General features: G+C 36.4%; 3 protein-coding genes across 11 annotated transcripts; all 3 read left to right on the forward strand.

Moving 5' to 3' along the window:
* Positions 1 to 2,705: 2,705 nt before the first annotated feature.
* LOC18593758 (G-type lectin S-receptor-like serine/threonine-protein kinase SD1-1) lies at positions 2,706 to 7,041 on the forward strand. 8 transcript variants are annotated; one of them, XM_088808476.1, is made up of 11 exons: positions 2,711 to 2,826; positions 2,910 to 3,134; positions 3,231 to 3,322; positions 3,416 to 3,599; positions 3,750 to 4,544; positions 5,027 to 5,173; positions 5,252 to 5,409; positions 5,653 to 5,863; positions 6,097 to 6,334; positions 6,423 to 6,573; positions 6,650 to 7,041. In XM_088808476.1, exons 4-11 carry the CDS (start codon positions 3,593 to 3,595, stop codon positions 6,953 to 6,955), a joined length of 2,013 nt encoding a protein of 670 aa, XP_088664602.1. In that variant the 5' UTR covers positions 2,711 to 2,826; positions 2,910 to 3,134; positions 3,231 to 3,322; positions 3,416 to 3,592; the 3' UTR covers positions 6,956 to 7,041. The 8 variants fall into 8 exon arrangements, with proteins under 8 accessions (XP_088664600.1, XP_088664602.1, XP_088664601.1 ...); XM_088808474.1 differs by having other exon boundaries at positions 2,706 to 2,826; positions 3,072 to 3,134; positions 3,416 to 4,544; XM_088808475.1 differs by having other exon boundaries at positions 3,403 to 4,544.
* A 471-nt stretch (positions 7,042 to 7,512) lies between these two features.
* LOC148761471 (G-type lectin S-receptor-like serine/threonine-protein kinase At4g27290) lies at positions 7,513 to 13,549 on the forward strand. The gene is made up of 7 exons (XM_088808471.1): positions 7,513 to 10,258; positions 11,101 to 11,238; positions 11,685 to 11,842; positions 12,178 to 12,388; positions 12,547 to 12,784; positions 12,886 to 13,036; positions 13,115 to 13,549. The coding sequence occupies exons 1-7, from the start codon at positions 8,992 to 8,994 to the stop codon at positions 13,421 to 13,423; spliced, it is 2,472 nt and encodes an 823-aa protein (XP_088664597.1). The 5' UTR covers positions 7,513 to 8,991; the 3' UTR covers positions 13,424 to 13,549.
* Positions 13,550 to 18,334: 4,785 nt separating this feature from the next.
* On the forward strand, positions 18,335 to 22,695 carry LOC18593760 (G-type lectin S-receptor-like serine/threonine-protein kinase At4g27290). 2 transcript variants are annotated; one of them, XM_018124215.2, is made up of 7 exons: positions 18,335 to 19,794; positions 20,192 to 20,329; positions 20,768 to 20,925; positions 21,196 to 21,406; positions 21,536 to 21,773; positions 21,875 to 22,025; positions 22,105 to 22,695. In XM_018124215.2, the coding sequence occupies exons 1-7, from the start codon at positions 18,528 to 18,530 to the stop codon at positions 22,408 to 22,410; spliced, it is 2,469 nt and encodes an 822-aa protein (XP_017979704.2). In that variant the 5' UTR covers positions 18,335 to 18,527; the 3' UTR covers positions 22,411 to 22,695. The 2 variants fall into 2 exon arrangements, with proteins under 2 accessions (XP_017979704.2, XP_088664596.1); XM_088808470.1 differs by having other exon boundaries at positions 21,196 to 21,773.
* Positions 22,696 to 23,097: the final 402 nt, after the last annotated feature.

A 23,097-nucleotide genomic window follows, 5' to 3' on the forward strand; every position in this document is an offset into this window, starting at 1 on the left:
GAACTAGTCTGGTTGAGCATAAGGCTCTCTACAGCCAGTTTTGAGTTCTGATAAAAGGCTTCTTGATTCCCGGTAAGATAAAATACAGTAAAATGGGATTAAATATCAATTTCTTGACTGGTCATTGCTTTGTTAGCATCTCTGCATCAGCAAAGATTATTATGAGAAACAATTTGGTCTATTGAACTAGTGGTTACCATCACTCCAGTTTTAGCATTATTTTATACCAGTACAAGCGAGAGTCAATATTCATTCTAAACCATAAGAACTCTTCTCATTTATCTGCATATCATCTATCAAGACTGTAGCCAAATAATATTTAAAACGTTTTCGGCCTAACCAAATTTGATGAAGTTGTCTAAATGATCACATATTCACTGCCCTTGAGTGCAATTAACATCAATGGGAAATTGATGATCATCTTGCTTTAAAATATCTTAGCTATCAGCAGATTCAAATGTTCAAGATGGTCAGTCAATACAGAAATATTAAGGGATAGGATTCCATAAAAATCTAGTCTTCTACCCTGTTTTGACTAGACCATAATGTCGTTGATTATCAAGAATTTAAGTTTTGAACTCCCGGACTGACCTGCACCTTCCAATGACCAAATCATTGGAAAATTTACTTTTAACAGCATAGTCCATCTCCATCTATCAATGCTTTCTTTCTTTATCCAATGAAAGAAAAGAAGATGGCATATTTATATACTAGAGTTACATCAAAAGAGGGATGATTCAAGATTTCACGGATGAGAATTCTGAAATATGCTCTTATTTCATTCTGGTTTGTCATAATTAAATTGCTTTTGATACCTATCTTTTGAGGAGAAGAGTCCAACTAAAAGGACTTCCAAAACAAATTGAAACTAGTTCTGATGTTTTGTCCAAACAAAGATCTATCTAAAAATGGAAATATGTACATTAGAGTTCGATGTCAGTACTACTATTAACTTGAATTGAGCAAGCAAATCAAATGATAAACCATGTCATCTTTGACAAAAAACAAAATTCATGGATGTCAGAAAATCTTGTGGGCATGGAACAACCTAGTTGGTTGTCTCGGACATGACAAGGTGGCCTAAAACTGTTACAAAAGCAAGGTCAAAATGACAGTCCCAAAAAAAAAGGCCTAGCCGAAAGACACTTCAAAATACAGCCCAAATAACATGGGCCTTGGAAGCTTTCTCTGCCTACAACCGCTTGTAACATGGGTTACACAAACTGAAGACCCACTTGGAAGATTAATTTTGGCTGTTGGTTTTACATGGCTTACACTAACTGAAAGTTTGATTAGTTGTTCAATTTCATGCTTAATTTCTTTCTCCTTACAATGTATATCTTTATTGTTTATTCCATTGTTGTTATTATTATATTGCCTTTTTATCAAGAAACAAGACTTGGCACCAAGCGCTGACATCCTTGGCTTGGAAGAAGTAAGTGAGCATTTGGTGTTATGAAGATAAGAAAGATTTGGAAATCTAAATCTGTAAGGCTATGAATCATAATCATCAGTAGCTAATTCAGATGTGCCTGTCTAAACTTACTCCGTAAATCATTTTCCATCACCATTTTTTTGGTAGAGTTTGATGGTATTAAAACAAATCTAATTTTTCGTTTGCATTAACATCATTCAATGTCAGAGACAAACACTGCAGACCCTATGCTTGAGGGTGCTGGACATTGCAAAAATTAGTCCTGTAAGTCTTTCAAATGAAAATTAGTCATCACTCAAAGTCTATGTGGGACCATTTTTTTTCTCTTCCATAGAAAATTCTGCTCATTGTTATGAAGGATATAGCTGGTTGATTGTAACCTGGAAAGAAAGATTTAATGACTTTCACATAGGTAGTTCAAGGCTGCAGTTTACGATCCTTCTTCTTAGTTCATTTTTATTCTCTAATATTAACCATATCTACTGCTCTGGACACCATAACACGGCCAGTTAGAGATGGTGAAACCATTGTTTCTGTTAGTGGGATTTTTGAACTGGAATTCTTAAATCCCGGCTCCTGCAAGGCCAAATACTTGGGAATTTGGAACAAAAAAATCTGTCACTACTGTCGTACGGGTGGCCAACAGAGAAGTGCCTCTCAATGATTTATCAGGTGTTGGAAGAGTTGCCTATTAATAAATATAGCCAACAAGCCTATAAATAAAGCTGTGTCAAGCTCTGAAGCCTGAATAAAAGACATATGATAAGTGTGTGTATTTTATTTGTTGTTGTGATTTTTTATTTCCCAACTGTTTCTTGGGTCTTAATTTTTGTTGTTTTCGATTTTAGTGCTGCTGTTTTGCAGGCTTTATTCTGCTTACCGAAACTGGCTTTGTTGGAAGCATTAAATTCTCTCAATCATCCAGAAAGAAAGGAAAGAGAGTAATGAAATAACATTTTGTTATATAAGATTGCACTTTCTTCTCCAGTAGGTAAGAAATCATCCAAGCAATTTGGTATAAATTTGTCCTCTTGTCTGAATCCAGAGGGAAGAGTATAGGTCTTCCTACTTATAGTAAATCTTCATAGTTTAATTGTGATAACAGACAGATTAACAAGGTGGGGTCAGGCTTTAGAGACTCAGAAACTTCAAAGTTCAAACATCCTAGAAATCTCCATCAAACCATCTACTTGCCCTGTGGGCCTCCAAAGAAAATGTATATTTCCGCATTATTACTTTCTTGCTTTCACATCAAAATGAATGGATCCTTGGTTGTTCAGCAGATAGGGGAACTTAACTGCTCTAGGACTTAAAGCAGGAGCTTAGGAGCCACAGCCTACAGATGCTAGTGCTGATCAATTTTGCATGAGATTAATTTTTATCTTCTTAAGGTATGGCTCTACCGCTTTATTTATGGGGATTTGACCAATAATCTTCTAATTTAATGCTATGAAATTTTGTGGTTGAATTCCAGATACATTGCATCACTATCAGAACTCAAATATTTTGACAAATACAGAAATGAATATATGCCTCACTCCACTAGGTTAAACTTGTGCAAGTTTGTGTAAATTTTCTGGTATGGTAGAGGGAAACAGGACAGGGGCTTCAGTCTTTTGCTAACCAATAACTGCAGGTCAGACTAACCAGAGCATGCAATTTATCTGCTGAAGTTTATGTATTTCAGAATCTCATAAGGGTATGTTGGTGAAACAGGACTGGCCACTTTCCCCTCGTTTTATTCAACCTTTTGTTTTTATTTCATTTCTTGAAACTGCTCTTTTTGGTGATATAGAAGCCACTTAATGGCATAAGAAAGCTTGGATTACTGCTTTTCATAAGGTTTCTAAAGGGGGCTCCATCAGATTATTTTACCTCAGCCAGTAGGTAATGGAATCAAGTTTTGATGCAAGGCATTGGAAATTTATTTTGATTGCTCATTCCAAAGAAAATGATTGATTTTTCAGCCATATAATTCAGGTTTCATTCATGAGGAGGGTTCAATTCCAGCCTTACAAGAAGGCTTTAAAAAGAGGCAAAAAGTGCAGTGAGGCACGGGAATTGTAGAGATAGCTTGGGATGAAATTAATGCTTTCACGTGGGAAACGGGCATAGGAAGAAGGAAGAGGCGTTCGAGTCCCATTTTTCTAAACCTCTATGGAAGGTCTTATCATAATTCTTCTTTGCTCCTTTGTGCTGCCTCATGTAATTATATCTACTACAGTGGACTCCATAGATACAACTCACCCCATCAGAGATGGTGAGACCTTAGTTTCAGCTAGTGAAATTTTTGAACTAGGATTCTTTAGTCCAGGTGGTACCGGCAAGCGATACTTGGGAATATGGTACAAGAAATCTGTCAAGACTGTTGTATGGGTGGCCAACAGAGAAGTACCGCTCAATGATTCATCAGGCGTTGCAAAAGTTACCAATCAGGGAATTCTTGTCCTTCTGAGTGGTGAGGGCAAAACTATTTGGTCTTCCCACTCTTCAAGACCTGTGCGTAATCCAGTTGCACAGCTGCTGGATTCGGGTAACCTTGTTGTGAAAGATGAGTGGGACGAAAGCTTCATATGGCAGAGCTTTGATTATCCAGGTGATACACTGCTACCAGGCATGAAGATCGGAAAGGACTTTGTTACAGGCCTACATCGTTATCTATCATCGTGGGTGCATTATCGTTTGGTACAAGAGGATACTTGTGACAATTATGGATTATGTGGTGCAAATGGTTTCTGCAACAATAATAACTCCCCAGTTTGTACTTGCTTAAGTGGATTTGTGCCAAAAAACAGCGAAGAACGGGATAAGGACCCAGGGTCAGGTGGGTGCGTAAGAAAGACTCGGCTGAACTGTTCTGGAGATGGATTTCAGGAGATTTCCGGAGTAAAGTTTCCGGACTCAGGACAACCCCCAAGTAACAACAGTATGAACCTTGAGGAGTGCAACATCCAGTGCACAAAGAACTGCTCGTGCACAGCTTATGCTAATTTGGATATAAGAGATGGAGGAAGCGGATGCCTGCTCTGGTTCGGTGACCTGATTGATATTAAACACTCCACTGGTAGAGGACAATCAATTTATGTAAGGATGGCTGGCACAGAACTAGGTATGAAACTATCCTCCAACCTTGAAAGTTGTGGCCTGATACTCTGGTGTAAAGCTTCTGCATAAACTTTATACTCTTAGACAGATGTGGTAGCTGAAGTACTTGCCGAATTCTGCTTAACTTAGACATAAACCTAAAGAGAGGACAAAAATGCAAGAGCAGAAACTGTGAAACAGCTTAAGGTGTAATCTAAAGCAGTAATTTCTCATGTTAAATAGGAATGCTTCAACCACTCCAATAATTCTAATGGTTATTCCTGATTCCTAATGTATGCAAGATGTATAGATAATTATCTTTTAGTTCTAAAATTTTACTCAGTCTTGCATAACTTAACAGGTAAATCCGGATTTTGAGTTGGTATTCGTGCTGAAATAAAAGAGCTGACTTCAAATGTACCCACAAGTAATCAATCAGTAAGCATAATAATAGCAGATGGAAATTTCTTATTCTTCTCTTAAATGATGACTCTCATTTTTGTATAGATCAAACTCATAGCTCAAGCACAAATAAATCCTCTTCGAAGAAAAAGATGTGGATTGCAGTGATCTCTGCATTCGTTGTTGTGGTGGTCACTGTAGGCATAGCCCTGGTCCTTTTTCTTGGGAGGAAGAAACGCCAGAAGAAAAAGGGTAATTCTTGCAGCAAAAATCACATTTTTGGATTGGTTGCTCATGGCATTTATATTCACAACACCTTGGGTTTTGCAGGCTCAATGCAAGGCCTTTCAGGAAGTAGTAATAAATATAAGGATCAGAAGGATGATCTTGAGTTGCCGTTATTCGACTTTGCAACAATTGCTCGTGCTACCAATAACTTTTCTCCTATGAATAAAATTGGAGAGGGTGGTTTTGGATCTGTCTACAAGGTAATAATAGATTATAATAGTTTCTTTGCAACCTGTTGATTGTTTGCTGACTCCAATGGTTCTACTTCTTTGCACTGACAACAGTAACCAAAATTGCAGTTTTCATTTTGTTACTACAAAAAGAGTCTCGAAATAGGACTTTGAGCTCTCTATGTCAATCAATATTTAATCAGCAATATGATAGAAATTCAAGAAAAAAGATCAGATTTGAGAGAATGAACTTTTCGTGATATATATTTTCAGGGTATCTTGGAGGATGGACAAGAAATTGCTGTGAAGAGGCTGTCAAAGAGTTCTACGCAAGGAGACAATGAGTTTAAAAATGAAGTTGATCAAATTGCAAAAGTTCAGCATCGAAATTTAGTGAAGCTTCTAGGTTGTTGCATTGAAACAGATGAAAAGGCATTGATATATGAATTTATGCCTAATAAAAGCCTGGACTTCTTTATATTTGGTACGTCTTTCTCCAACCTTTGAAGATTACTCTAGCTAAAACACTTAAGTGCTTTCCACATGCAAAACCAGAAACTTATTACAGTATCAAGTGGCAATGGAGTAAAAGTCATCAGTCAATAATTCATAACTGTGTCGATTTGATTAGTCCTCCTTTTCTTTTTTAAGAAGAAAAATTGGGTTCAGATATCTATAAGCAATATAATGACCTCACTTTTGTGAAAATTTGATCAGATCAAGCTCAAAGCATGTCAATGGATTGGCCTATGCGCCACAACATCATCAATGGGATTGCACGTGGCCTCCTTTATCTTCATCAAGATTCCAGACAAAGAATTATACATAGAGATCTGAAGGCTGCTAATATTTTACTAGACAATGAAATGAATGCAAAAATTTCAGACTTTGGTTTGGCTAGAAGTTTTGGGGAGAAACAAACTGCAGCAAATACAAGCAGGGTGGTGGGAACATAGTAAGTAATAACTCAAAGATTGATTTAGTACAGTTTTTAATCTTCAGACCATGAATGCTTGATTTAAACTTGGAATGTTTACCTGCAGTGGATACATGTCTCCAGAGTATGCAATTGATGGGGTTTACTCGATAAAATCCGATGTCTTTAGTTTTGGCGTTTTGGTACTAGAGATAGTGAGTGGGAAAAGAAACAGAGGATTCTGTCATCCAGATCACCAGCTTAACCTTCTTGGCCATGTAAGTGTCACATTACAACTCCTCCTCATCTCTAAATGTTAATTCTACTATTAGTGAACTAACTTGAGTTGCATAGGCATGGAGGTTATTTAATGAAGGCAAATCCTTGGAACTGATTGCTGCACCGATTAGAGACACTCGGAACTCACATGAAATCATAAGATCAATTCATGTTGGTCTACTATGTGTGCAACAAAGTCCAGATGACAGGCCAAGCATGTCAAATGTTGTTCTGATGCTGAGTTCCAAAGACCCTTTGCCTCAGCCTAAACAACCAGGTTTCTTCCATGAGAGGGATCTGGTTGAATTTAGTTCCTCATCAAGCAGTCAAAAACAATTTTTGACAAGTAATTTCACTATAACAGTATTAGATGCAAGATAAATGACACGTTCATGTTAACATTCTACAAATGCTCAAGGCATACCTTACCACATCTCTTCTTTAAATAGGTCCCCCCAAGTTCAAAATTTCCTTCCCCAACTATACTACCAAAGTTGGTTTTGATTGAAAAACATTTACTATCTGCAATTTTCCTTGCATGCATAGGCATTCATTTTTTCTTTTGGAAAATCAACCCTACACTATGTTAAGATTCAAAATATGAACTACTTTCTTAAAGAATAAATTTCATCTTAGATTCAATGATAGAAGTCTAGAACTTTGGCCAAAATGTCAAAAGTAGCAGAAAGAGATAAGTTCTCTAGAAGAATGCTTTCGTATTGTTGTTTTTGTGGATATGTGAAAAGGAAGAGAAAAAGATGTTGACAACTGGGCACAAGAAAAGTCTCACCTCATTAAAAAGGAACTTGAATGGAATGGATGGATATTTGTTTCCCAGCAATTCATTCCGTGCATCTTGGTGAAAATAGGGATGGTGGGTCCATATATATCTGATCTGACCATGACTGTACACCATACATTTTCATAGGATTTCTACTTCTTCTCCATTTTCCTATATTGTAATTTCTAAAATACCCTTGAACCCTCACTAGTTTATAACTTGTCTGGCTCGAACTCAGGTACAGATCACCCAATAAATATAGGGTGCCTTTGAGCCCGAGCTCAGTAGGTAGATTTCAATTGAAGAGTGTACAGATTTTTCCAGTCCTCTGCCACTTTGTCCAATGGTAGGACTGTTCATTGTTTAAACATTACTCAATGTTTGGTCGGTACCAAGAAATAAATTGGACCCTGTCTAAAACCTGTTGTCCTTTTTACTGTCCAAAACATATCTTTCATTAAGGCAAATAACCTATTTTTTTGGAGTCTGTCTAAACTACTGGGAGTTTGCCTCTTATTCTCTGTTTGTGTCTTTCTCAAGTCCATATATTATTATAGGTGTGAGCAATGTGTAAGCTAATAATATTAATAACCGATATAAACTAGACAATTTGTGATTAGGATAATTACAAGTTCGACTCCCTTTGATTACTTTTTCGTGACAATACTTTTTGTTGTGATAATTACAACCATTTACATGTATGAAATTCATAAGTAATTAATGGGTAAGACCTTGTAAAAAGATTTTGCTGACTTTATTTTTATGATGTTAGATTTGGGTGGATGTTGTGCCATTTGTTATTAACTAGCCTGACCCTTTGCTGGCTTTATTTATGATGTTAGGTTTGGGTTGTTGTAATGCAAATCTTTTAATAACTATCCTGAACACCTTTATGGGAATTATCAACTTTAGCCCATTAGATCACATGATTTTTTCCTCAATAGGTTCATCACCAGGCTGGTTTTAGATCTCTCAATATGTACTGATATCTTTCCTTACAATTTCCCATTGGAAATTAACTTGAGTTATATCAGTAAACTAAGGATTTCATGCAAATGGAAGTAGAATAGGTGGTTGGAGGAAATCATGTGGTGCTGGCCCGAACCAATGGACTAGAATCAATGTAACATTCGAAGGGTCTTGGCTTCTGAGTTCTGCCTACGCAAATGACTTTCTTTAGTTATGACAAAATGTGACTACCAATATAAAATGGGATATCTTTGCTTGGGAAATAACTGTAGCAATCAGTAAAACAAATGTGGAAGCAAGAAAAAATTGTTGACTATGTCAAGTAACATAGAAACATTTGTCCACTCCTTTTAAACATTTTGGATTCTCATTGATCATCGTATCAGCTCCTGCGATGTCATTGGCCCCACTTAATTATGGAGTGTTGTTTTATATGAGAGAGGTTGGACCATTTCCTTTCCTGGAAAGAATTGTCGTCTAGTTCCTACTTCTCTGTTACAGGGCTAGTGTATTCCGCCGATTTTCATGAATTATGGTGCTGAAAACTTCAAACCATGGGGGTTGTAATTGGCATGGATAGCCTTTAGAAAAGTTGGTTTCATTTTCTCTGGAAAATATTGTAAGCGAAAGGAAGATCAGTTCAAGTTTTCAAATTTTCATCCTTTTAATGGAAGGCTTGGGGATACTTCTTGTTTGCTCCTTTTTGTTGTCTCATCTGACAATATCCGCTGCGGTGGACACCTTGAATACAACTCAATTAATGAGAGATGGCGACACGATAGTTTCAGCAGGTGGAAGGTTTGAGCTTGGATTCTTTAGTCCAGGTGCAAGCAGGAAGAAATACTTGGCAATATGGTACAAGCAAATACCTGTCAAGACTGCTGTATGGGTGGCCAACAGAGAACTGCCCCTCAACGATTCATCAGGTTTTCTGAAACTTACCAAGCAGGGAATTCTAGTCCTTCTGGATCGTAATAGGAGAACTGTTTGGTCTTCAAACTCATCTAGACCCGCTCGAAATCCAGTTGCACAGCTCTTGGATTCAGGAAACCTCATTGTGAGAGAGGAGAATGACAGCAATCCTGAAAACTTATTGTGGCAGAGCTTTGATTACCCATGTGATACGTTGCTACAAGGCATGAAACTTGGAAGAAACTTAATCACAGGCCTGGATCGTTACCTGTCATCCTGGAAGAGTCCTGACGATCCTTCTCACGGTAATTTTACATATCGGTTTGAGGTTGGTGGATTTCCAGAACTTATACTGAGAGAGGGTTCAGTTGTTCGATTCCGTCCTGGCCCTTGGAATGGTCTGCGGTTTAGTGGCACACCTGAACTAAGACCAAACAAATTTTTCACAGTTAGTGTTGTGATCAATGAGACGGAGGTATATGACACCTATGAGCTTCATAATAGCACAATTCTTTCAAGGATGGTGTTAAGTCAGAATGGACTTTGGGAGCGCCTCACTTGGACTGATAGAACCCAGAGTTGGGAAGTTTTTGTTATAGTACAAATGGATAACTGTGACAATTATGCACTGTGTGGTGCGTATGGTAGCTGCAATGCAAGTAACACCCCAGAGTGCAGTTGCTTGAAAGGATTTGTGCCGCAATTTCCCAAAAATTGGGACGCTAAAAATTGGTCAAATGGGTGTGCTAGAAAGACCCCATTGAACTGCTCTACTGATGGATTTCTAAAGTTCTCTGGCGTGAAGTTGCCAGATTCACGAAAATCCTGGTTTAACTACAGTATGACTCTTGAGGAATGCAAGAACCTCTGCACAAAAAACTGTTCATGTACAGCTTACTCAAATATCGATATAAGAGATGGAGGAAGTGGATGCTTGCTTTGGTTTGTGGACCTGGTTGACATTCAACAATTCACTGAAAATGGACAAGAAATATATATTAGGATGGCTGCATCAGAACTAGGTATGAAATTTTCAATTGTCCCTAAACTTTAACATGTCATTGTCTAACTCTTAATACATGGACTTTTTTCTTTTTTCTTTTTTCTTTTTTATGGTGTTTCAAGATGGATGCATCAATTCTTTTAACAGTTGGGTCTGTTATCTGAAAAAACAAGAAACATTACAGGTATAGCTGTTGCCTTTATTAGCAAGATGGCATAAATATTTTTTTGAAAATTAAGAATCATTCATTCCAGAGAGGGAGTCCATAAACAAACGAAGGAGAGTAGAAGACTGATTGGTAGTCAGTCTTGACCCTCACTATACAAACTGGTAACAAAAAACACCAGTATCCCTTCCTTGTCCTGCAGAGACAGAGAAACCAACTCTTTCCCTATTTACAAGTGAACCCAACAAACCTGCGCTAACCCAATAAACCCAACATTCCATAGGTTTTGATAGGACTCTGCTAGAGGTTTATGTTTTTAAGAGAATGACTAGATAAATTTGAATCAGTTCTAGTAAGTAGAACTCCCAAAGCAGAAGAGAGTAAACAGGAACTCAGAGCAGCAATTTGTCACAGGTGAAAGATCCAGTACTAAAAGTTCCCTAGAAGGCAGAAGCCTTTTCATGAACAGATGAGATACTAGTCAGTGTGACTGCATCATGGGCTTTTGCATTAGCAATATTTTCTGAATTATTATTTTAATCCCAGCTAATTAAATTATAACCATATTATATTTTCTGAATTATTATATTAATCCCAGCTAATTAAATTATAACCATATTAGTAGAAATTATATTTGCTATTCTTATAGTGAGTTCTAACTCAAAGATTTCTGCTAAAATTTGTTTGATGGCTAGATCAAATAGAGAGTATCAAATCCAAGGAGAAAGAAAGAGTCAGAGTTGCATTCGTCTGTGTGTTGACTGCAGCAGTGTTGATAGTTGGCCTATCCTTGGTGTTGTATCTTTGGAGGAAGCGATACCATGAGAAACCTGGTACATCATATCCCTCACATAATAAGATTTTCATTCTTTTTGTCTCTGTTATTGTTCGTTATACTGCTGTGGAAAATTTTCATGCTGAAAGTGGTGTTCCTGTTACTGCCTATCTAGATACCTGATGGCATAGGAATTCGTAGACATTTCTTTTGTTTAACTACAGCATGAAGGAAACGAGTTAGATTGTTTAAGCTCATTGTAATTGTTAGAACTCTTTGTTCTAGGAGGATTAAGATTATTTCATGTTGGAGGTGACAAGTCCTTCTTTTGGAAAATGATAACATAATAAAACTTGATAACAGGTTCTAAACATGAAACTTATTTGATACTTGACCTTCCTGGGCTATTAATTTGTAAATTCTTGCTGATAAACCTGACCTTATCAACCTCACTGCTTTTGTCTTTTTACATTTACTCCTACTCCTACTGCTACTAATTTGCAGGATTGCTGACATATGTCCCTGAAAGCAGCTCCAATGTTAAAAATCAGAATGAAGATTTAGAGTTACCCTCGTTTGACTTAGCCGCAATTGTTTTTGCAACCGATAACTTTTCAATGAAGAATAAACTGGGAGAAGGCGGTTTTGGAGCTGTCTATAAGGTAACAGTCTAGTAAACCAGCATGCAGTGTCATCTATTTGGAATTGGCATAATAATCTTCCAAAGTATAATTTTACTAATAGTACTTATCATTCTGTGAATTTTAATCAACCATATTCTAGAAAAATAAAAAACTTCTGACCTCTAAATTATTCTACAAAAAAGGAATGAGTTTATACCTCTGCTTTTTCTTTTGTTGTCCCCTGGAAAAAGGAGGGGGGAGGGGGTTGAGGGTGTCAATTATGCAAAGAGAAGGGCTGCTGTGCATATGAAAGAGTATCATTCAAGTGAGATATCTGGCTTACTAGAATAAACATTTGGTTATACACTTTTCAGGGGATCTTGAAGGATGGACTAGAAATTGCGGTAAAGAGGCTATCTAAGAGTTCTGGACAAGGACTTGATGAGTTCAAAAATGAAGTCATACATATTGCAAAACTTAAGCATCGAAATTTAGTGGAGCTTTTAGGATGCTGCATACAGGGGGATGAAAAGATGTTGATCTATGAATTTATGCCTAACAAAAGCCTGGACTTCTTAATTTTTGGTATGTTTTTCTCCAACTTGGGAATTTAGTTCAAGTGCTATAATTGAGTGCTTCAGTTGTCTAATCATGACTACCATCTAGTTCCTTTTACCCTCGAAGAGTTACATTCAGAGATCTATTAGGGAAAACGAGGCTGACTTGTGTGAAAAACTGAACAGATGAAACTCAAAGCATGTCACTTGATTGGCCTATGCGCTACAACATTATCAATGGGATTGCTCGTGGCCTCCTTTATCTCCATCAAGATTCAAGACAAAGAATAATACATAGAGATTTGAAAGCTGCTAATGTTCTGCTAGACAGTGAAATGAACCCCAAAATTTCAGACTTTGGCCTGGCTAGAAGTTTTGGAGATAAGGAAACTGAGGCAAATACAAGGAAAGTGGTGGGAACATAGTAAGTAAAAACCTGAAATAAATGATATAGCTTATATTTGGAGATGATATTTGTCTCAATGTTTCATGTATACTTGATTTAACAATCAAGATTATCTGCAGTGGATACATGGCACCCGAGTATGCAATTGATGGTCTCTACTCCATTAAGTCTGATGTCTTTAGCTTTGGTGTATTGGTGCTAGAGATAGTGAATGGGAATTGTAACAGAGGATTCTGTCATCCAGATCACCAGCTTAACCTTCTTGGGCATGTAAGTCTGATTATGATCTTATTAACTCTTACTTTTAAAATTAAATCTACTCTTATTTAGCTGTTGTTTGTTCCATAGGCATGGAGATTGTTTGCTGAAGGAAAATCATTTGAATTGGTTGCATCAGCAATAAGGGACACCGGCAATGCTTCTGAAGTGTTAAGATCAATTCATGTAGGCCTGTTATGTGTGCAACATAGTCCAGAAGATAGGCCAAACATGTCTAATGTGGTTATGATGTTAGGAAGTCAAGGACCTTTGCCCCAGCCTAGACAACCAGGTTTCTTCAATGAAAGGGATCTGGTTGATCAATCAAGTTCTTCATCAGCCAGCCAGAAACTTTTATCATCTAATGATTTCACCATTGGGATGTCAGAAGCAAGATAAATAAATTTTCAGGTTAATTTTGCCTGCCTAGTGAACTCTTAGAAGTTAGAATTCATTGCTGTGTAACTGAAGTATATTCAATGTCTTTGAAGCCTGTTAGTTTATCCTAATGTGTTTTTTCATGCATAGATTGTTTCTCGTATCTCTTTTTTACAGTTACTTTTCTTGACTAAGTTAGGCATTACAAATCCAAAAAAAAATCTCTTCTTGATGTTCTTGAACGCTAACAGATAGAGTCCAAATGTAACTTTCACTACTCAATAGGATTATTTGCCATTATATCTGTTTTTCCTTCTATTATTCAAGAATATAAGTCACAAGAAACTTTTCGAAAATGGACTCTTCCAGATAATCGAAGTTCATAAGAAAAATCATGTACATCTGTCATAATTCTTCAATCCGAATCTCTTATATGATACCCATTGACAGATTTCACCCAAGTATTGCATGCATACTGTCAAATTAGCATCAAAAGAGAATTATTATACCAAATGCTAAGGATTCAAACTTCTACTTTCTTTAAGAACAAGTTATTATCAAGACAAACTACGGTTGTTCAACCTAACAATTTCTATATTCAAATTGAGTGAAGCTGGTTGCATGAAGTATCCCTTGTGAAAAGTTCAGTAGAAGAATGCCTGAGTTTGGTCTTCAGAGAATGTGAAACGAAAGAGAAAACTATTCAGAAAGTTGGACCACAAGAAATGTCTTACCGCATGGAAAGGAAACTTGATTGTGATGAATGGATGGATACATGCCTACATATACAGACAAATGCCAATTTTATCTTTATTGGATCTGTCCGAAATTCACTAAAAGGAACATTTTGTCAATGTCATCTAATTCTAGGAGCTCAGATATTTGTCTCTATTTGACGTCGGGGTATTGTAAAAGACATTTGGGCGCTATGAAAGATACCAATCGTGGCGAGGTTAGAAATCTCACTAAGATGAATCACTAATCTTAGCAAAGTTGAAAACCTCACTAAAGTGAAAAATAGTCAAAATCTCATTTTGGTTGATTAGATCAAATATACTAAAAACATCTTACATTTTAAAAAAAAAAACCTAGAAAAAATAAATACTCCTACTTAATAAAATATTCTTTATTAATTCTTAACTTCAAAGTCTTATAACTAAGTCTAAGCGTCCTATTTATAGTATTATAGGCTCACATCCTAATAAAACTTTACTTCAAATTATCCAATACAACTAGAATAGTTAACAAAAGATTTAAATAAAATATAACAAAACTAACCTAATAATAATCTTTAAAAGTAATAAAATCCTAACAAAAAGAAGAAAAAAATCCTAATATAAATAGAATAAAGAAAATAAAATCGTAAATCAACTAAAATTAGAAAATGAAATAGAATTGTAGATGCTCTTGCGTCATTCTCCTTGGGTCAGAAAAAGACTCGACTCCGATGAGTAGACTTTGACATACTCCTTGTAGATGTTTGGATCCACATACTATCATGGTCCACACCAACCATTCGAATAATTCATCCAGTTTTTTAAGGTTGTTTTCCATTCATCTCCAGGTCGTATTCGAATTTGGTGATAACCACTATGCAGATCGATCTTAGAGCAGATAACAACACCATGCAATTGATCCACCAAATCATTAAGTCTAAGAATGGGAAAAACAATACAAGCCTTTCTCCAAAAGTTGTTTGACCTGATGTTGTAACTTTTTATGCTTTAGCGGACTCATGCGATAAGTAAGCTTATTTGGAATAATAGAATTAGGGATGAAATCGATGGCATGCTAAATATCTCGCATTGGTGGCGGTCCATGGTGTATCTTATTAGGTACAACATCACAAAACTCCTTAATTATGGGTTGGACATCTTTAGATAAGGGTGAAGATACTTCATTCTCCTCACAAACTAATAAGAGGCTTGATTCACGATAAGCTTTGTTTAAACCAGACATAGTGATGAGTGCTTTATCTTCCTCTTGTCTCTTTTATCGGTTTTTTGACTTTAATGGAGTTAACATAATTTTTGCTCCGTCCTTAATGAAGGAATAGGTATTCTTGTATCCATCATGGTGAGTTTGACAATCATATTGCCATGGGCCTCCCAGCAACAGGTAACATGCGTCCATTGGGATAACATCACATCAAATTTCATCTTGATACTTATTTTTAATAAAGAATTGAACACAACAACGCTTCGTTACATTAATTTCGTTTCCTTTTCTCAGTCATTGTAGCTTGTAAGGGTGAAGATGTACTTCAGTTGGAATTTCAACTTTTCCATCATGTAGTTGGTAACAACATGCTCACAACTTCCACTATCAATAATGACATTGCAAACCTTCCTTTAGGATGTGCATCTTGTATAAGATATGTTGTGACGAAGCCAACTTTCTTCAGTCATCATAGCAGTGTTGTGATTATGACGAATAACAAGAGTTTCTCCATTGTCAGCAAAAACTTCTTCAATCTCTTCATTGTTGAATATTTCTAGCTCATCATCTACTTCTTCCATGCTAGGTTCTTCCATAACTTTTTCTTTTACTAAATAGATAATTCCTCGATTTGGACAATTAGAAGCAAGATGCCCAAATCCTTGGCATTTGAAGCACTTCTTGTTGACATTAGAAGCATGAGTAGAAGTAATTTTTTATCATTATTGTTTGCAGTTTTGGAAGAGTTTACCTTCGGAGGTAGAATAGTTGCCAAACATTATCTCTCACGATTTAAGGTGGAATCTTTTTGTCTAAATGAACTCGCTAAGCTTTTCCATGATCATTGTTTCTCAACCTTTAATGTTAATCTGATGATATCATATAAGTTCCAATATGGTTGTAGTTGAACAATATCTGTAATTTCAACATTGAGATCCCCAAGATAATGAGCTAGAGTTTGCTCTTCAAGTTCATGGACATCACACTTCATGTGAAGTCATTCGAACTCCATTATATATTCTTCCACCGACATTATTTTTGGCCTCAAGCTATGAAAATTTGATAAAAATTTCTTGTCGATAATGCTTAGGAAGGAACTTACGTTTAAGTTCTCAACACATCTTATCTATGTTTTGATCTGGTTGCGACCTTCTTTTTCTCATTGTCGTTTGAGATTTTTCCACCAAATAAAGACATGCTTCTTCAATTCAATTGCAACAAGCTTCGCACGTTTTCATCGAGAATATCTTTGAGCTTAAAAACTCTTTCCACTTTGCAAAACCAGTCAAGAAAGTCATCAGGATGAAGTCTTCCTTCAAACTCAAGAATGTCGACTTTGATTCCTGAATCTCTAGAAGAAGCAATTCTCAGTCGCCGTATAGATATTTTTTCATTAAAAGACAAATTTTGATGGAAGGGTTGGTTTCATCCTCTTCATCATTAGAGTTGCTGTTGTTGATTTGAGCAGCGTCACGTCTTGTGAGTTGCTCTTGTAATTCTTGAATTTGGCGTCTTAGTTCTTGAATATCGATATTGTGATCATCTCTTTGATGATTTTAATATCTTAGCAGTATTTTATTGTATGGTGATGACGATGTGGTGATATAGAAAAAAGATGATATAACTATAAAGTAATAAAAGAAATAGAATTACCCGAACAAGGAGCGTTAAAACCCAACAATGGACCTGAACTACGTAGCGAACAATGATCCTCCCACTCTGTTACTAAACTAACGTCAGGACGTTGTAAAGATATTTGGGCGTTACGAAAGACACCAATCGTGGCGAAGTTAGAAACCTCACTAAGGTGAATCACCAATCTTGACTAGGTTGAAAACTTCACTAAGGTAAAAAATAGCCAAAATCCTACTTTGATTGACTAGGCCAAAAGTACTAAAAACTTCTTACCTTTTTTAGAAGAGTCTCGAAAAAATAAACACTCCTACTTAAGAAAAGATTCTTTATTAATTCTTAACTTCAAAGTCTCGTAACTAAGTCGAAGGTTTCTATTTATAATATTATAGGCCTACATCCTAATAAAACTCTACTTTAAGTTGTTTAATACAACTAGAGTAGTTAACGAAAGATTTAAATAAAATACAACATAACTAGCTTAATAATAATCGTTAAAAGTTATAAACTCCTAATAAAAAGAAAAAAAGAATCCTAATCTAAATAGAATAAAGAGAATAAAATTCTAAATTAACTAAAATTAAAAAAATTAAATAGAATCGTAGATACTCTTGAGTCAGTGTTTGTGTCCCACTCAATTTAAGATATTTTCATAGTGACAGCACTTAAAAGCATACAAAAACATTAGTACATGATAGGAACTAGACAATCCGACAATCACAGCGCCTTCTATGCCTTTCTTTACGATGTTAGGTTGGGGTAGTTGTGGTACCACACAGTATTATTAACTACCTTAATCCTTGCGGAATAATTATCAACTTTGGCTCCTTAGGTCTCTCCACAAAGTTTTACAAGCTTTGATATGGAGATTGAGATTTGACAGTTAACAACTTCAGTCAGGAGCTAACTTTGAATTTTACTGTCAATAAACTGAACTTGGGAGTGCCTGTTCAGTGCAAGTGGAAGAAATGGTCAGCTGAATAATCCCAAATATTATCATTGTTGAGGTAGAATAGGGTAGGGTTGTTGGAAGATACCAATCAGTAGAATCAAGGGAAACTTGGCAGATATCTTTGACTTCTGAGTCTGCCTAAGTAAAAATGTAAATCAAAATTTGATTGAATACCCAGATAACTTTTATAAATGGAAAATCCTCCCTTGGAAAATAACAGGAGCAATTAGCCACTCAATCAAATGGAGAAGCAAGACCGAGCTATAGACTATGTCTAGTGGCATAAAGGAACTTGTCCACAGTCATTCTTCAACTTTTTTTATTCATTAATTATTGAATCAGCTCTGTGATGTCACTTCCACCACTTAATCATGGAGTATTGATAATATTAAGGAAGTTTTAACCATTGCTTACATTCTATGTTGTTAGCCTGGGGGTTTCCTACTCTCTGGTACGGATTAGAATATTCTTCTGAAGATGGTTAAACATTCAATAACCTTACAAGAAAATGACAACAGGGATGTCATTTTCACAGATACTCAATGGAAAAGATGATAAAAGAAAGGAAGATGCCATCAAGTCATTTAGAGTTTCATCCAATCAATGGAAGGCCTTGCGGTACTTCTTCTTTGTTCCTTTATGTTGTCTAATTTATCTGTATCCATTGCAGAGGGCACGTTGAATACAACTCAGTTAATTAGAGATGGAGAAACGATAGTTTCAGTAGGTGGAAAATTTGAGCTGGGTTTCTTTAGCCCAGGTTCCAGCACCCATCGATACTTGGGAATATGGTACAGGAATATACCAGTCCAGACGGTTGTATGGGTGGCCAATAGAGAAGTGCCCCTCAAGGATTTGTCAGGTGTTCTAAAACTTACCGACCAGGGGATTCTAGTCCTTCTAAATTTTTATAGGAGCACTGTTTGGTCTTCCAACTCATCCAGACCTGCTCGTAGTCCAGTTGCACAGCTCTTGAATTCAGGAAACCTCATTGTCAAAGAGAAGAATGAAAATAATCCTGAAAGCTACTTGTGGCAGAGCTTTGATTATCCATGTGATACATTTCTACAAGGAATGAAGCTCGGAAGGAACTTAATCACAGGCCTGGACCGTTACCTGTCATCCTGGAAGAGTCCTAACGATCCTTCTAATGGTAATTTTACTTATAGGTATGAGGTTGGTGGGTTTCCAGAGTTTGTACTGAGAGAGGGTTCAGTTGTGCGATTCCGTCCTGGTCCCTGGAATGGTTTGCGGTTTAGTGGCACACCTGAACTAAAACCAAATTCTTTATTTACATTTGGAGTTGTGTTCAATGAGAAGGAGGTATATTTCAGCTACAAGCTTCGTAATGACTCAATTCTTTCGAGGTTGGTGTTAACTCAGGATGGATTTTGGCAGCGCAAGAATTGGATTGAGAGAACACAAGCTTGGGAAGTTTATGTTACAGTACAAATGGATATCTGTGACAATTACGCACTGTGTGGTGCTTATGGTAGCTGCAACAAAAGTAACTCCCCAGAATGCAGTTGCTTGAAAGGATTTGAGCCAAAACTTCCAGAAAAGTGGGACACTAAAATTTGGTTAAATGGGTGTGTTCGAAAGACTCCATTAAACTGCTCTAGTGATGAATTTATAAAGTACTCTGGGGTAAAGTTGCCAGATTCGCGACAATCCTGGTTTAACTACAGTATGAATCTTGAGGAGTGCAAGAACATCTGTAAAAGGAACTGTTCGTGTACAGCTTATGCAAATTTGGATATAAGGAGAGGAGGAAGTGGATGCTTGCTTTGGTTTGTTGACCTGGTTGACATTAGAGAGTTCACTGAAAATGGACAAGAAATTTATATAAGAGTGGCTGCATCAGAACTAGGTACGAAATCAATCATCCTGTCAAAAAAACATAATGCATAAATTCTTTTAACGTTATAGATCTAACCATTGTTTGTTGGCATGATAGCAAAGATTTTCTTAATATATAGCTTTTGGTGGAACCTTGCTAGAGCTTATGTTTTAAAGAGATCCATTAGCTAAATTTGAATCAACTCTAATTATTTAGTATTTAAGTACCAAGCAGAAGAGACAACAGGAATTTAATAGGAGAAGTCACAATATGAAAGATTTAGCTTTTATCTGAACAAACTGACCTGAGTTGTTGAGTTTTGATCTAGCCAGTTAATCTATAATGATCATAGTGATATATTTCATTTGCATTTTTCGTAATTATCATTTAATTCCTAGATTTCTGCTATGATTTGTTTGATGACTAGACCAAACTGAGAGTTTCAAGTCAAATGAGAAGGGAAAAATGAGGACTGCAGTCATCTCTATGGTGCCTATAGCAGCGCTGATCCTTGGCCTAGCCTTGATCTTGTATCTTTGGAGAAAGGCACGCGTCAAGAAACCTGGTATGCCATATCTCTCACATATATAAGACTCTTCTTTTCTTTTGTATTCTATTATAGTGTTGTGGAAAGTCTTTCTGTTGAAAGTTGTGTTCCTGTTATCACCATTGAGGGGAAAATGCTGCTACATCCAGATATGTTATAGCATGTGAATTAACAGATGTTTTACAATCAAGAGGGAAATAGCTTTATGATTAAATGATCTCAACTATTTTTGTTTATGGAGAAGCAAGTTTTATTTATTATGTTTGTGGAAACAGAAGCCTTGTGTTGAGTTTGATACCTCTATTGTATCCCCTACTCTAACAGGCCTGGAAACTATTTGATAAATGACCTTCCAGGACTATTCATTTGTGAATTCTTACTGACAAATGTGATTTTGAGTTTTGACCACCACACTGCTTGTGTTGTTTTAAATTTACTACAACCGCTACTTTGCAGGATTGTTGGCATCTGTCCCTGAAAGCAGTTCTAATGGTAAAACTCATAAGGAAGACCTAGAGTTACCATTATTTGACTTAGCCACAATTTCTTGTGCAACCAATAACTTTTCAACAACAAATAAACTGGGAGAAGGTGGCTTTGGACCTGTCTATAAGGTAACAATCTGGTAAATTGCCAGCACCATGTTAATTTTTGCAATTCTATGACTCCACCTTTTAGCTTTGACATATAGAAAAATTCAAACTTCTAAATTATCTAGAAAAATGAAGAGTTTTGCCTCTCTTTTTCCCCTTTTTTTCTTGGGGGGCTGGTGGTGGAAGGTGGTTTAGTTATGCAAACAGAAGAGCAATTGTTGGCTTGACAGATAAAACCAAGCAGATTATCAGATTTACAAGAATGTACATGTTGCTATATGCCTTTTTCAGGGGATCATGAAGGATGGACAAGAAATTGCTGTAAAGAGGCTATCAAAAAGTTCTAGACAAGGACTTGATGAATTCAAAAACGAAGTCATACACATTGCAAAACTTCAGCACCGGAATTTGGTGAAGCTTTTAGGGTGCTGCATTCAAGGAGATGAAAAGATGCTGATCTATGAATTTATGCCTAACAAAAGCCTGGACTTCTTCATTTTTGGTATGCCTTTCTCCAGCATGGGAAATGTAGTTCAATTACTGTCCTTGAGTGCTTTTGCCTTCCAAAGGTTTTACATTAAAACATCTATGAGCAATGAAATGGCTTTAATTTGTGCAAAAAACTCAACAGATCAATCTAAAAGCATGTCACTTGATTGGCATATGCGTTACCACGTTATCAATGGAATTGCTCGGGGGCTCCTTTATCTCCATCAAGATTCAAGACAGAGAATAATACATCGAGATCTGAAAGCTAGTAATGTTTTATTAGACAATGAAATGAATCCAAAAATTTCCGACTTTGGACTGGCTAGAAGTTTTGGAGAAAAGGAAACTGCAGCAAATACGAAGAAAGTGGTGGGAACATAGTAAGTAATAACCTGAAAAATGATATAATAGATATATTTGATGATAATTTTCATGCCATTGTAGCATGCATATATGATACGACATTTTCCATTATCTGCAGTGGTTACATGGCTCCTGAGTATGCAATTGATGGGCTCTACTCCATTAAATCTGATGTGTTTAGCTTTGGTGTATTGGTACTAGAGATAGTGAGTGGGAAGAGAAACAGAGGATTCTGTCATCCAGATCACCAGCTTAATCTTCTTGGACATGTAAGTGAAATTCATATCTTCTTAAACAGTCAATGTTGTACTTAACTTTCAGTACTATTAAAGTGGTGTTTGTTGCTAGGCATGGAGACTATATTCTGTAGGAGATTCCTTCGAGTTGATAGCATCACCAATTAAGGAAACCTGCAATCTTTCTGAAGTGTTAAGATCGATTGATGTAGGCCTGTTATGTGTGCAACAAAGTCCAAAAGACAGACCAAGCATGTGTAATGTGGTTCAGATGTTGGGTAGCCAAGGCCCCTTGCCTCAGCCTAAACAACCAGGTTTTTTCACTGAAAGGGATCTAGTTGAATTTAGTTCTCCATCAACCAAGCACAAACTGTTTTCATCTAATGATTTCACAATCACACAATTAGAGGCAAGATAATATCATTTCGTGCTGATTTTGTGTCATAATGCAAAGTGAACTCTTAGAATTGACTGTGTTGTTGAAGTATATTTACTGTCTCTGAGGTGTCTAAATTTTGTTCTGTTCAAGTTTTCATGTTCAAATTTTTGCTTGCATTCCCTTTTGACAGTTGCTTTAGCTGATTAAGGTTTCTTATTATAGTTCCAAAAAATTACTATTATATATTGATGTTGTTGAATACCTATGGAAAGTGTACATTTCTATTATTGAATCTTTCAATAAGATATCTGCACTTTATAGTTATTTCCTCTTCTCCTATTCAAGAATCACAGTCATAAAAGCTGATTGGCACAAACAGGTTAATTTGGTTCCAGCATTTCTGTCATTACTTGGATGGCTCTTCTGGTGTTACAGTTTGTTTGGACTGAACAGGTGGGATTGTTTAATCTGACAAGGTCTTGGAGTCTCTTTATCAGCTAGGGACTTGGATTATGAGTTCTTTTTTGACGAAAAAGTCATTATAGGTTGCATAAATGATCATCAAAGTAACAAAGTTGCATGGTCCATATGCATTTCTAGTTTATTCTGAATAAAGGGAGCAACAGAGGAAGTACGCAAAAATCCACAGCAAAAATTCTGTCAACTTAATTTGTTCTTTATCAACCAGCTTCCAATAAGATTAAAATTTTGTCTTATTTTCCTAGT

This window comes from Theobroma cacao, chromosome 7, assembly GCF_053813885.1.
Source record: "Theobroma cacao isolate CCN51 chromosome 7, ASM5381388v1, whole genome shotgun sequence".
Classification (NCBI taxonomy): Eukaryota; Viridiplantae; Streptophyta; class Magnoliopsida; order Malvales; family Malvaceae; genus Theobroma; species Theobroma cacao.